This window comes from Crocodylus siamensis, chromosome 3 (genome assembly GCF_052110815.1).
Source record: "Crocodylus siamensis isolate JL-2025a chromosome 3, ASM5211081v1, whole genome shotgun sequence".
Classification (NCBI taxonomy): domain Eukaryota; kingdom Metazoa; phylum Chordata; order Crocodylia; family Crocodylidae; genus Crocodylus; species Crocodylus siamensis.
Window position 1 is genome coordinate 173664055 of NC_143397.1, and position 14132 is coordinate 173678186.

Sequence of the window (14132 nt, forward strand, 5' to 3'; positions counted from 1 at the left end):
ATTAAGATTCTTTAACTTTTCCCTTTCCATAGAAAAGATGTTTGTCCATAATGTATTATGTTAAACTTACTTCATCCTCTAGTCTCTCCTTTTGTTCAATAAGATGTTCCAGCTTCTGCTGAGACTGCTTCAGGTCAAAGTCCAGCATGGAACATTGTTTTTCAATCTGAACTATTCGATTCTCTGCTTTCTCTCTTGCGGCCCTCTCTTCCTTGACTTTTTTTTCCATTTCTGGATAGGAAACAAAAACAATTGACAGTGCAAAGAAGCACAAATACAACAGCTGTATGAGCAGACTTGCTTAACTGCACTCTTAACTACCTTAATATTTCATCCATGATTCCATTATTCGATTTTTGAGTAGCTCCCTTAGGTTGAGCTCTTGAAGTTACTTCACAGTCTGTTGCAGAAAGTATCCCTAGTCCGTTACTGAATAAAACGTATAGGACTATTGCAGCAAACACGTAAAGCAAAAAATTTGTCTTTATACAAACCTTTTCTTCATACAAGTGAAGCACTTTTTAAAAATACATATATTTTATAATAGAAACACATACACAGCATACGGTTTATTATTAGTTAAAGAAAAATGAAATAAAAAACAAAAAAATTACAAGGTCTTGAAACACACACTCTAGATGCATGTCTACTAGGGCTGTGTATAGCTTCGGTCCCTGATTTGATTCAGTGGAGATTCGGCCCAATTCTCCAGTGGCCAAATCTCCAAATCTGAATCGAATCAGACAACCCTTTAAACCCTCCGAATTGATTTGGAAAGATTCAGCAATTCAGACACAGACACAGCTTTAAATGTTTTTTCTACATACCTCTAGGTAGCAGGCGGCTTATGAACACTGCAATGCCGGAACACATGGAATATCCCACAGAAGCGTGGGGGGCTACCCAGCGCGCTTGTTAACAGATGCAGAAGTGGACCAGAAGCACTTCCAATCCACTTCCAGGTCTGCCGTGGAGCACGCTGGGGGACTCCCCTGCGCCCCCCCAGCTGGCTGGTGCCTCCTGGGTCAGGGGGGCACCCAGGGTCCCCCCCATGGCTGACTGCTGAGCTGGAGGGCCCTGCATGCTCCCCAATGGACCCAGAAGTGGACTGGAACTAGTTCCGGTCCACTTCCAGTTTTGCTGCCAAGCACACAAGGGGGTCCCCCCCACACTCCTATGGGACACTCCATCTGCCCCAGCATCGCAGCATTCACAAGCCGCATCTGGTACTTCAAAGTATGTAGAAAAAACATTTAAAGCTGTGTCTATGGCTGAACTGCTGATTCTCCGAATCAGCATCGAATCTTCAGATTTGGATATGGCTGAATCGAATTGGGGACAGTGATCCAAATCAACAAATCAAATCACTGTCCCCGATTCGGGCCGAATCCGAATTGAATAGGGCCTGTTTTGCACACCCCTAACGTCTACAATGCAACAGCAAGGTGCTCGGTCTTGCTGCTGGGTACTGGGTCTTGTTGAAGCAAAAAGTTCCACCATAAACATATAAACTATGGAAATAAAGCACTCCGTACTGCCACTCTTGAGCATGCCAAAAACAAAAGCTTTGATCATAGTACCAGGATTGCCCCTAGGACCAACTCACTCATTTGATTACTGGGGTGGATGAACACACAATAGGACCAAGTCATCAGGACTTACTTCCTTGGCACTGACGCCAAGCACCCTGTAGCTATAGACATATCCCTATATGACTACAGACGAACTTTGATTTCCACGATAACATAAAAGGAATGGAAAGAAGCATAGCAATTCACAATTAACTTTGTAAGTATTTCAAAACAGCATACATGCATGGACAAAAGTGAACGTTGGAGAGAAAATAATTCATTCGGCTGAGGTACCATGGTGAAGCTTTAGTTCAGAAAGATGACTTGCACAGGGGAAATACTTGTTTTACAGAAGTCAACTGCTGACCAGAGATAAGCCCTTGGAGCAACTTCACTTACTACAGTATAGTCATATCAGGGATGAACATCATCTAAGATACCAGTACTACTAAAGTGCTCTTTAGAAGTTCAGATTCTTTCCATGTCTTCTGAAAAGTTTACTGTATTTTCCCTATTTTGAATTTTTACTAATGATAAATTGTATCTAGACAGCTCTTTAGTTTAGGAGTTAAAATTCTTTAAAAATCTTAAAATCTAATGTACGCTTTTCCCCTTACTGTAATAATCTTAACAACAAAAAGTGAGAATTATTGTAATAACTTATAATTATTTTAAAAACTTATAACCAAAATAAACAGGAATACAATCAACAAAACTCAACTGTATTAGTATATGAACATGAGCTAGAAAACCATGCTATATATTGGAATTCAAATCAATGGTAGATTTGTTAAGGGATAAAAGGCAACTTAGTAGGGACCCAGTCTAGGATTTGGTTGCCTAGATTTTTCTGAATCTCTGCCAACATGAACACCCACTAGGGTAGACATAATTAAGTAGAAGTTTGCAATTCTGTTTTCTTTGAATGCCAAAGAAATAACTCATTCTTTTAATCTTCACATCCTAACACATTATTAAACAGAACTCTACTAGCTGTATATTTATGACAGACACTAAAAAGATTAATACTTTCCTACAGACAACTATGTTACTGTACTAACTGTTATAATACTAGTGCTCAAAATATTTCATGAATTTCTTGTATTGTTTCAAAAGCAAGGGATTGCCAAAAGTCTATCAGAAATTTAATTGCATAATACTTTGATAGAATGAATGGCAAAAAATATCTTAAGGTGTTAAATTTTATTCGTTTACACAAGCCCTCCAACTTGGAGAAGAAGTGGTTGGATGAGAAGAAATCTTGGGTGATAACTTGCAAGAAGGTTTTAAAGACATAGTACACAACTTTCACATTTAGAGTACACTGGACACATCCCAAACCAGGAAAGCCAAGGCTGCAACTGAACTCCAACTAGCTTCAGGCATCAAGGACAACAAAAAGTCCTTTTTCAGATATGTGGGGAGCTGGAGGAAAAGCAAGGGCAATGTTGGACCCCTGCTAAACCAGATGGGGCAACTGACAACTGACGCCCAGGAAAAAGCCAACCTATTAAATAGGTACTTTGCGTCAGTCTTTCATCAGTCACACGGGATGCCCATGCCTGCTATGGGACAGGGAAATCTGGGTGAGGGAGATCCCCTACCCTCCATCAATGCTGACTTCGTGAAGGAACACCTTGAGAAGCTGGATACCTTCAAGTCAGCTGGCCCTGACAATCTGCACCCCAGGGTACTCAAGGAGCTGGCGAGCGTCATAGCCCAGCCCCTGGCATGGATCTTTGAAAACTCCTGGCGCTCTGGTGTAGTGCCCGAAGACTGGAAGAAGGCCAATGTGGTGCCGATCTTCAAGAAAGGGAGGAGAGTGGATCCGGCTAACTACAGGCCCATTAGCCTGACTTCTATCCTGGGGAAGATCTTAGAAAAGTTTATTAAGGAGGCCATCCTTGAGGGACTGGCCCAGGCTAACGTTCTAAGGGACAGCCAGCATGGGTTTGTTGCGGGTAGGTCTTGTTTGACCAATCTCATTTCCTTCTATGACCAGGTGACCTATCACCTGGACAAGGGAGAAGAGATTGATATCATATATCTTGACTTCAAAAAAGCTTTTGATCTGGTATCCCATGATCACCTTTTGGCCAAACTGCCCAGTTGTGGCCTTGGCTCCACCACGATCCGCTGGCTGGGAAATTGGCTTCGTGGTCGGACCCAGAGGGTTGTGATTGATGGCAGTCACTCATCATGGTGCCCTGTGACCAGTGGGGTTCCTCAAGGCTCTGTCCTGGGACCCATCCTGTTCAACATCTTCATTAATGATGTGGACATTGGAGTCAGGAGTGGACTGGCCAAGTTCGCCGATGACACCAAACTTTGGGGCAAAGCATCCACGCCAGAAGATAGGCGGGTGATCCAGGCTGACCTGGACAAGCTCAGCAAATGGGCAGACGAGAACCTCATGGTGTTTAACACTGAAAAAATGCAAGGTTCTCCACCTTGGGAGGAAAAACCTGCAGCACCCTTATAGGCTCGGCAGTGGTACGTTGGTTAGCACTACAGAAGAAAAAGTCTTGGGGGTCATCATTGACCACAAGATGAACATGAGCCTCCAATGCGATGCTGCGGCTAGTAAAGTGACCAAAATGCTGGCTTGCATCCATAGATGCTTCGAGCAAATCCCGGGACGTCATTCTCCCCTTGTACTCGGCCTTGGTGAGGCCGCAGCTGGAGTACTGCGTCCAGTTTTGGGCTCCACAATTCAAAAAGGATGTGGAGAAGCTTGAAAGAGTCCAGAGGAGAGCCATGCGCATGATCAGAGGTCAGGAAAACAGATCTTACGATGACAGGCCGAGAGCCATGGGACTCTGTAGCCTGGAAAAGCACAGGCTCAGGGGTGATCTGATGGCCACCTATAAGTTTATCAGGGGTGACCACCAGGATATGGGGGAACGTCTGTTCACCAGAGCGCCCCAAGGGATGACGAGGTCGAACGGTCACAAACTCCTGCAAGACCGTTTCAGGCTGGACATAAGGAAGAATTTCTTTACTGTCCGAGTCCCCAAGGTCTGGAACAGTCTGCCAGCAGAGGTGGTTCAAGCACCTACATTGAACACCTTCAAGAGTAAATTGGATGCTTATCTTGCTGGGATCCTATGACCCCAGCTGACTTCCTGCTCTTTGGGCAGGGGGCTGGACTCGATCTCACGAGGTCCCTTCCAGCCCTAATGTCTATGAAATCTATGAAATCCCCACTACACTGATGCTAATGAACTTATGCTAATATATACAAGTTATGCAACTACTCCAGGATCTTTAAATAATGTTAGGTTTTGGATTTTGACATGCATATGTATCTTCTTCATACCAGTGATTAAAAAGCTATTCCATAATGAACACCACATGTAAAAAACACTGGTGTTTTAGTGGAATTACAGTAAATAAACAAACTGGATTTAAAAAGAAACTTAGATACCTACGGTATTTTTATACATGCAAGCACCGCAGCGCCGGGTACTTTGAAATGCTCCTGGTGCTGTGATGTTTGCAGTTGTATAAGTGGTGAAATGCATGTCAGCATTGAGCAAATGGGGCAACACACTTTTGAACTAAAATATATCGGAAGTGCTTTAGCTCAAAAGTGCACTGCATGCTGATGTGCATTTTGCCACTTATACAACTGCACACAGCGCAGCGCAGTTCACCGCAGGTCTCATGCGGCGCAGACTTGATAAAGAGCCTGGTCCACAGCAGTGGATCTCCAGCACATCATGAGACAAAAAAGTATGTGTATAAATGTCCCTGGCTTCTATTTAGGCATTTAACTCCTACTGAAATCAACAGGGGCTTAGAAGCCTTAATTACTATTTCAAAAAAGGTATAAATCTGTACAATATTTTGTGTGAAACTAACAGACAACACTTACCACACATTGCAACTGATTTTGCCTCTTCAATTGATTGATGTTTGTCAGTTAACCGTGCTTTGGTCACTTTATGCTCATTTACCTCCTGGTCTAGCCGCTCTTGTAATGTTTTGAGCTTGTAGTTTAAATCTATTTCCAAGTTATTTTTCTCCTGCAAGTTTTCATAATAACATTCATAAGATTTAAAAAGAAACTCCTTATCTTATCTGCATTCTACAAGCTCAGAAGGTAATAAAACATCTCATTTTCAATAGACTGTAGAATGCATTATTCAATAAAAGCATTATTTACTGTTAGCATCTCTGTGTTTGCTGGTAGTTCAGATAACGAGAGGCATTTGTGAGAATGGGAGAAACCCCCATAAAGACTAATGGAATCAGATTCTTCTCTGATTTGCATAACCTGTAAACCTGGAGCAACTCCATCAAGGTGGATTAAATCTTCTGTTGGAACCACAATTCCTAACAGTAACTGATGTAGCAAGCTCAGCAGGTCTTTGAGCACAAGTGCCTAGCTCCCAAGCCACAGGCCACATCTGGCCTGTGAAGAACCCAAATGATCTGGCCCATGAGGCTTCCTAAGGATCTAGAAATTTGGCAGCAAGGGAGTGGTGCCAGCCTTGCTGCACCCCAGCTACCAGATTTCTGGACTTGTGGGGAGCCAGATCCAGCCACCTGGGGTCAGGCCAGAGTACTGGATCACAACCATGGACCAACACATGCATTAAGTCTATGCAGGATTCATCCCACAAACTGACCCCATGCCACTCCATCAACCCATACGGCCCAAAGATTGGGCACTACTAGTGTAAAGGCACTTGACATTTCCCCCTTATTTTATCTAAGCCCCAAAACTAGGGTAGAAATGGGTGATGCGTCCTTTCTAGGGATCCTGCCACTCCAGCCTACTATAGGTGGCCTGAGGAGCATGGTTGAACTTCCACGATCATAGGTCCAGTTATGCTTGCTATCCATGCATTCAATATGGAAAAAGGTGCAAAAAGAGCAGAATTCCTATATGTCTGCTTTGACTGCCTATCTGTCTTGCTGGGATCAACCACAGACACATAATGCTGCCTCATTTCAGAAAGAAGAAAGAACTGAAAGTCAAGTGGCTCAGCCCTAGAAGCCAACCAAAGGAATCAGTACAGAACTAGCCAAGTTAGAAATCAAATTAAGCTAAACATTTTAATAGTAGATGAAAAAAAACCAGAATATTTATATTTAAAAATCATAAGGAGCCTCAGTAGACTAGTTTGGGCAACTAGCCTGTAGCTGTTTAGGCAGAATGAAAAATGACTGCTTCTTTAGCCATAGAGCTGGGTTATGGAACCAGTGCTGGAGACTGACAGATAGGAGATTTGAAGCCAAAACTGCAAGCAAAGCTGAAGACTTACAGCAGGACCCATGAACCTCAATAGGCAGAATGAGGTTAGTTTTCTTAAATTACTTAATACCACATAGTTCACACACCTGATTGATCTGCATAGTGCTTTTAATAAGAAAAAGCTGTGATTTATCAATGCTACAACGTTAATCTCAAATTCCTGATTATAAAATATATGACAACAGCCACTGAATTTCTGTATTTTCTTAAAAATCACCACGTATTGTAAGCTTTTACCTTTTCAGAATTATTAAGCATATCCTGTGCCTGTTTTCTTTCTGCTTCCACTTTTTCAAGATTATTTTTAAGATGCTTGACCTCTTCTTGTAAAGATGTAATCCGAGCTAGCATAAAAAAAAAATATGTTTAATATTAGCTAAGAAGCCTGAACTGAAGACAAGATATAAGGCATTTAGGTTCTTGTTTTGTTCCTTTTCTTAAAGTCTCCAATATACAAACATTTCCTTCCATTAATAAACACTTTGCTTCAATGTACAACAGACATTTTCTGACGCATATAAATAAAAGTATGCATTGGAGAGTTTCTCCAGGGGAGGAAAAAAAAGATAGATTTTTCCTTGGAATAACTGATAATAGCTAACTCTCTCTGTGGTATATACTCCAGCATCAAGGCTGAAGTAGTCTGCTTTACTGTGCAGCTTTTTAACATAGTATTAAACTGAAGAATTTAAACTTGGACCATTGTACCTTTGAAAGTCTGTGTTGTTCAGTATTAAATACTACTAGAACTGCATCACAGCCCAATGGTCAGATAGCAGGCCTCCTAAATCCAAAAGGTCCTGGGTTCTAGACTCCAGTCTGGCTTGTTTTGGAAGGACACTGTGCCACCTTTAATTTGGAGGGGTTGGTTTAGTCCGTGATTATCTTCCCTTGATCATGGGGTTGGTCCAATCCAGTCCTACTTTCCTGTGATCCTATAAAATTTTGACCTGACATACAGTCTGTGTACCTATAAATATTTGTACTTGGAGTGCTGCATGACTGGGAGATTACTTAAATATAAAAATATCATAGAATTTCTGAAGTAAAATAGGACATGACTTTTCATTACAGATTTCAATGATCATCTTGTCAAAAAACTGCTTGATAAAGGCTGACAGGAGTACATGCAAATTCCATGAGAAATTGGCTAGGAACCAGCAACACACAGTTTTATACACTTCAGGGACTACAGAAAAGACAATCCCTTTCCTGTAAGCCTAAAGAGCTATGCAGCTCTTACAATGCAGTTTGCTCCAATGTACTTTATAAAGAAGTGCACAGGAGCTTCACGCTATCCTACTTGCTTTTATAATTTTTTTCTCTTACTGCCTTGAGCCTTCATTGAGAAAGGCAACCTAAACATCTAATAAATTAGGGGCAGGCAAAATATGGCCTGTGGGTCAGAGCTGGCCCGCCAGGCAATTCCACCTGGCCCACAAGGCCCTTTTGTAATCCCTAGCCCTAGGCTGCCCTTCTGAAAGCTGGTGCCTCCAGGCAAGAGGTGTGGCTCTGGTTGCTAAGCAACTAACCCCCATCACAGCCTGGCCTGACCTGCTCCCAGCCCTAAGCTAGGGGATGCTAGACACAAGAAGCCTCTGCCTGGCAGAAGATTTTACCTGGCCCCCGAGTGGCTGTTCCCAGCCCAGAGTGGAAATCTAGGTAAGGCCCCCCTCCCCAGGCAAGGGACTCCCACTCGGGGAAAGGAAGTACAGGGACCCAACCCCTCCCCCACACACAAACCACAAACCCTACACCCAACCCCCATACACATCCACTCCCCAATCACCACCCCCACATAACAAACAAGAATAAGACTGCATTTTGAGCTATGATGCAATTGTCTCTAGATACACTATGCAAATACGCAGAAATCAGGACAAAAATATTTTTAAAAATAACCTTTCAAAATGGTAACCCCTCCTCTCAAAAGGAATACCAGGGCAAGGAGAGGGACTTCTGGTGGCTAAGGTCAGGGATGGGTTTTTTGGTCCCAAGATGACAACCGGGGGTAGGGCACCTGTCAAAGGACAGGGCCATCCTTGTGGCCCTCGACAGCTCACCAAAGTAGCCTTCCAACTGAAATAATTTCCCACCCCTATGATAAATACATTTTTAAGACTTTAGCTGCTGTCCATGAAAAATGCTTGGTGATTCTTTCATGTCACAAGCCTTCCAATACATCAAATTCATCTCTACGTAGAGGCCCATAAACCATTTAAACCCCCTTCTGATAGCTTAATTACCATATGCGCCATGCCTGTGCACTATAATAAGGTAAGTATAAAACATTGCATCAGACTCAGGAAGAAACAACAAACCCAACATATGCACAGAACAATTACCTTGTAGCTCTCCTATCCTTTCAGATCCATGGTTTCGGTCCCTTCGTTCTGCTTCCAAAGCTGCTTGTAGTTGATAATAATCCTTCTCCACTTGCAATTTTGTGCTCTCCAAAACACGGCACCTCTCCTGTAGTTCTCTGTTTAGCGATTCTAATTGGCTTACAGACTTGCTCATTTCTGTATGGCTCTTTCTCAGTCTTACTGCTGTATCTGATTCTGTCCTCAGCAAATCATTGGCTTCTTCTAGCTAGTAAGAGTAAAAATAATAAGACTCCCAATTCCAGGTATAACAACAGGTCAGGTTTGTTATATTCACATAACCAGTATCACAACAAGTATAAAAAAAATACCAGATTAACTCAAATATAAGGAACATTTTCCCTCCCAATCAGCATGGTGAGAAAAGCAGCTTGTCTTATATTCACAAATAGGAAATGCTATATTAAATACACTGTCTACCATTAATTGCTACCAGAAGCAGCATGTCCTCATTAATGGAAACCAACTATCAAGCTGATGGAACACAACCCAAACTGAGCATACTTGTAAAACACATGGCCCATATTGGGCAAGCATGCTGATGGGAACCAACCACAAAGCTTAGTGCAGCCCCTTTGAATCAGATATAGCACCCATTGCATTTATCCTCCTCAGCATTGACTCTTTCAAGTCATGGTGAGCCACAACACTTAAAACATTCCAACTTCCTCTTCATTCTGGCCTTTATTTCCATTTACAATGAGTCCTGTTTCTTCACCACCCTTAAGTGTCCAGCATATATCACTGAATGTCTGTGTAGATGAGAAGCTCTGTTGCCCCCGCCTCCACTTGTCATATATGATTCACGTGGCTCTGTGCTCCATGAGATAGAGCCGAACCAAGCAGCTTCGTGTCTTATATGCATGTACATTTTTGGTGGGTCCCAGGACTTGTGACAAGAACACCCAGTCCCAGTTGCAAGTGGGAGCTCATTAACACATGGATCCTTTGGGGGCTGGGGCAGAGACCCTTTTGTCTTTGGATTAATATCATATATAGTATGCACTGTGCTGAAGTCCAGATCAAGGACAACAAGACAGCGAGAAGTCCTTTTTTAAATACAAAGGAAGTAAAAAGAAGGTACTAGGTAACATGGGGCCTCTGCAAGACACACTAGGAAATCTGGTCATCACACCAGATGACAACGCTAACCTATTTAACAATTCCTTTGCCTCCATTTTTCTGAGCAGGGACTAAGTCACCCCCCCCACCGGGATGCCCGTGGGCCCCAGAGGAGGCACACCTAGGCCTAGAGTCAGTGAGGACCTACTCAAGAAACTTCTGGAGGGACTGGAAGCATTTAAATCAGCTGGTCCTGATGATTTCCACCCCAGAGTGCTGAGGGAATTAGCTGAGGTCATTGCGGGACCCCTGGCTTTATAAACACTCATGGTGCTCTGGCGTGGTGCCAGAGGACTGAAAAAGGGCCAATGTGGTTCCCATTTTCAAAAAAGGGAGGAAGGAAGACCCAGGAAACTATAGGCCAGTCAGTCTTACCTTGATCCTGGGTAAGCTTTTTGAGATAATTATCTTGGCGCATGTCCACGAGGGGTCAGCAGGGGAGATAATGCTTAGGGGCAACCAACACAGGTTCAGTAGAGGCAGGTCCTGTCAGACCAAACTGGTGGCCTTCTCTGACCAGGTCACAAAATCCTTAGACACAGGGGTAGCCGTGGACATAGTCTTTCTGGACTTTAGGAAGGTTTTCAACACTATCTCTCACCCCATTCTCACTGAAAAACTAGAGGACTGTGGCGTCGGCTCCTACACAGTAAAATGGGTCACTAACTGGCTGGAGGGCTGCACCCAGAAAGTGGTGGTGGATGGGTGTTATTCAACCTGGAGGGATGTGGGCAGTGGGGTTCCACAGGGCTTGGTCCTCGGGCCTGCACTTTTCAACATCTTCATCAGCAACTTGGATGAGGGGTAAAAAGCACCCTGTTCAAATCTGCAGATGACATTAAGATGTGGGGGGATATGGGCATGCTTGAAAGGAGGAATAGGCTGCAAATCGGACTTAGATAGGTTACAGGGGTGGGTGGATGAGAGTAGGATGGGATTCAACACAGACAAGTGCAAGGTACTGCACCTGGGGGGGGAAGAACCAGCTGCATACCTACAGGCTGGGGAGCTCCCTTCTCGCCAGTGCAGAGGCAGAAAAAGAACTTGGAGTCATTATTGATGCCAAAATGAATATGGGCTGACAGTGTGGGAATGCGGTCAGGAAGGCCAACCGTACCTCGTCATGCATCCACAGATGCATCTCAAGCAGGTCCAAGGAGGTGATCCTCCCCCTCTATGCAGCACTGGTCAGGCTGCAGTTGGAGTACTGCATCCAGTTCTGGACACCGCACTTCAAAAGGAATGTGGTGAGGGTCTAGAGGAGGGACACTCGCATGATCAGGGGGCAGCAGGGTAGGCCCTACAAGGACAGGCTAAGGGACCTGAACCTGTTCAGCCTCCACAAGAGAAGGCTGAGGGGGGATCTAGTGGCCATTTACAAACAAGTCAGGGGGGACCAGCAGGCATTGGGAGAGTCCCTGTTCCCCCAAGCACTACCAGGAGTGACTAGGAATAAGGTCACAAGCTGGCAGAGGGTAGATTTAGGCTAGATATCAGGAGGCGCTGCTTCACTGTCAGGGCAGCTAGTATCTGGAACCAACTTCTAAGAGAAATGATGCTCACTCCTACCCTGGGGGTCTTTAAGAGGAGGCTAGATGATCACCTTGCTGGGGTCGTCTGACCCCAGTACTCTTTCCTGCCATGGCAGGGGGTCGGACTTGATGATCTGCTCAGGTCCCTTCCAACCCTACCAACTATGAAACTGTGAAACTAAGTAGGTAGAAAAGTGCTGCTCAAATGTATGGTTATGGTACCATACCATAGTACCTGTGCTGGAAGCTGCAGAAGTTTTTTAAAAAGGTGAAATGCAACAATTCTGGATGAACTAAGCCTATAGGTAACTGCAGTAATTTGCTTTTATGCAAATGTTATAGGTAGGTGTATTTCAAAGCCAGTGTTTTTTGGTCCCTGTTTCAAGTTTGCCCCTTATTTCCACATCCTCAAGGAGGCAAGAGATCCTGAACAGTGTCTGACAGTAAGGGGCAGGGGGCAGTGAAAGGGCTGCAGGGGGAAGAAGTTGGGTGGGGGGGAGGGGAGGAAAGCAGGCAAGACCCCTGCCCAGTTACTTTTTTCCCCTGCTGTAGCAGTTGGGAGGAAGAAGGGACAGGGACAGGGACAAATTCAGGACAAAACCTGTACTAATTAAATTCTATGCCCGAAAAATTAAAATAAATCTATAAATTTTCCATATATAGAATTTAATTATTGGGCAATTGTCTTATATTCAAATAGCCTTAGATTTGAGGAAATATAACGCAGATGTTAAAAGGAATCACTTACTTGCTTCTGTAATTGTGTTATCTTCTCATTTGCAATGTGTGAATGCTGACTAAGTTTTTTCAGGTCTTCTAACTGTTCTTTTAACGTGGACACTAGACACAGAATAAAATAGCATATGCAAGAAATGTTTTATAAAAAATGTTTTACTCACTACAAAGGGCATCAAAAGCTTAGCTCTACTCATTAGAAGATCACTTAAGACAGCAAAATCCTTAGGCTATACCCTCTGGTTTACCTGAGGCCAAATTCTGTGTTTGAGCATATCCTTAACTGGCTGAACTCAGAAAGGCGCCATGTACACACTTTAGAGGGTAGAAAGTGGCTGTATGTGCAGATACGATATAAACCACTTCAGATGCCCATGGATAAAGGTGTGCTGCCCTTTCAAATTGTGCAAATGGCTTGAGCCATTTGCCAAATCCCATGGATTTCAATGTTGAAAGTACTACTTAAATGTTACTATGGATACACTGTCACCCAGAGCATGCTGCTCAGCCCAGTCAGCTTCAGAAAGACTGGCTAGATCAGGGGTGCTCAACCTCTGGCCCACGGGCCAAACGTGGTCCCACAGAGCTATTGCATCTGGCCTGCGGGGCTCCCCAGGGTCCAGATATTTGGCAGCAGGGGACATTAATAAAGTCACCCTCTCCCCTGCCAAATCCCCAAACCTCAAGCCCTGTGCACCCAGTCAAAGCCAGGCCATGTCCTCACCACCCCCCCAACAGGACCAGTTATAACCCTTCCCCACTTCCCTCCCTCCCCGCAGGGCCAGCTGGTAACTACCGCACCAACCCCAGGGACTGGACTGGAACCACCATCCAGCCCACAGTTGGACCAGGCACTACCCAACTAACCTGATGGGAAAAAAGGTCTACTACCACTGGGCTAGATAGATTAACCATCCAACCTACATACTGGGAAATTACCAAATGAGCCTGCTATATATGGGTTAGATAGTACCTTATTAGAAGAAAAGACTATTTACCTCATTTCAAAACCAATTAAAAAGGAAACGAACCCCTTATATCTCAGTTTTTCATTATAAGTACCTTAAGCTGCTTCAAATATTAAAATAAGTAAATCATTCCTAAAAACATATGGTATCATACTCAACAGTTCGTGCATATGGCATACCTTCGTTTTCTAAATTGCGTCTTTTTTCATTCTCTTGTTCAGTTTTTCTTTGGTATTCATTTATTTTATGTTGCAACAGAATCTTTTCCTTCTCAATCTGCGATACTGTTGATTCTAAGTTTTTTCTTTGATTTCCCTGAAATTAGAAAAACTGGCAATTTTTATTTGCATTTTTGGGAATGATCCTGAAAATCTTTTTTTATATGAAAAAGTCTGATCATGCAAGTTGTCCTATTGTGTTCAGTGAACGAAAGCCAATAGGACTGGTATTTCCAGCAGTGAGACCAATCCTGAAAATATAAGGGTTGGAAAAAACACCACCACTTTTGAACTTGTTGATTACATTGACAAATGACTGCAAAACCTACACAGATAACA

The 14132-nt window shown here is 43.5% G+C and overlaps 1 protein-coding gene across 4 annotated transcripts in view; it reads right to left on the minus strand.

Annotated features, from left to right (window-relative positions):
- The window catches only part of ROCK1 (Rho associated coiled-coil containing protein kinase 1), a 148123-nt gene that overhangs the window by 35734 nt on the left and 98257 nt on the right, over nucleotides 1–14132 (minus strand). For all 4 annotated transcript variants that reach the window (XR_016441390.1, XM_090039774.1, XM_090039775.1 and 1 more), the window contains exons 14-19: nucleotides 13755–13890; nucleotides 12621–12712; nucleotides 9180–9426; nucleotides 7072–7178; nucleotides 5449–5599; nucleotides 71–231 (exon numbers count right to left, since the gene is read on the minus strand). Coding sequence is in view for 3 of the 4 variants with exons in the window: in XM_090039774.1 (XP_089895900.1) it covers nucleotides 71–231; nucleotides 5449–5599; nucleotides 7072–7178; nucleotides 9180–9426; nucleotides 12621–12712; nucleotides 13755–13890 (894 nt within the window). In the remaining variant the exon portion in view is untranslated. The remainder of the gene's footprint in view (nucleotides 1–70; nucleotides 232–5448; nucleotides 5600–7071; nucleotides 7179–9179; nucleotides 9427–12620; nucleotides 12713–13754; nucleotides 13891–14132) is intronic.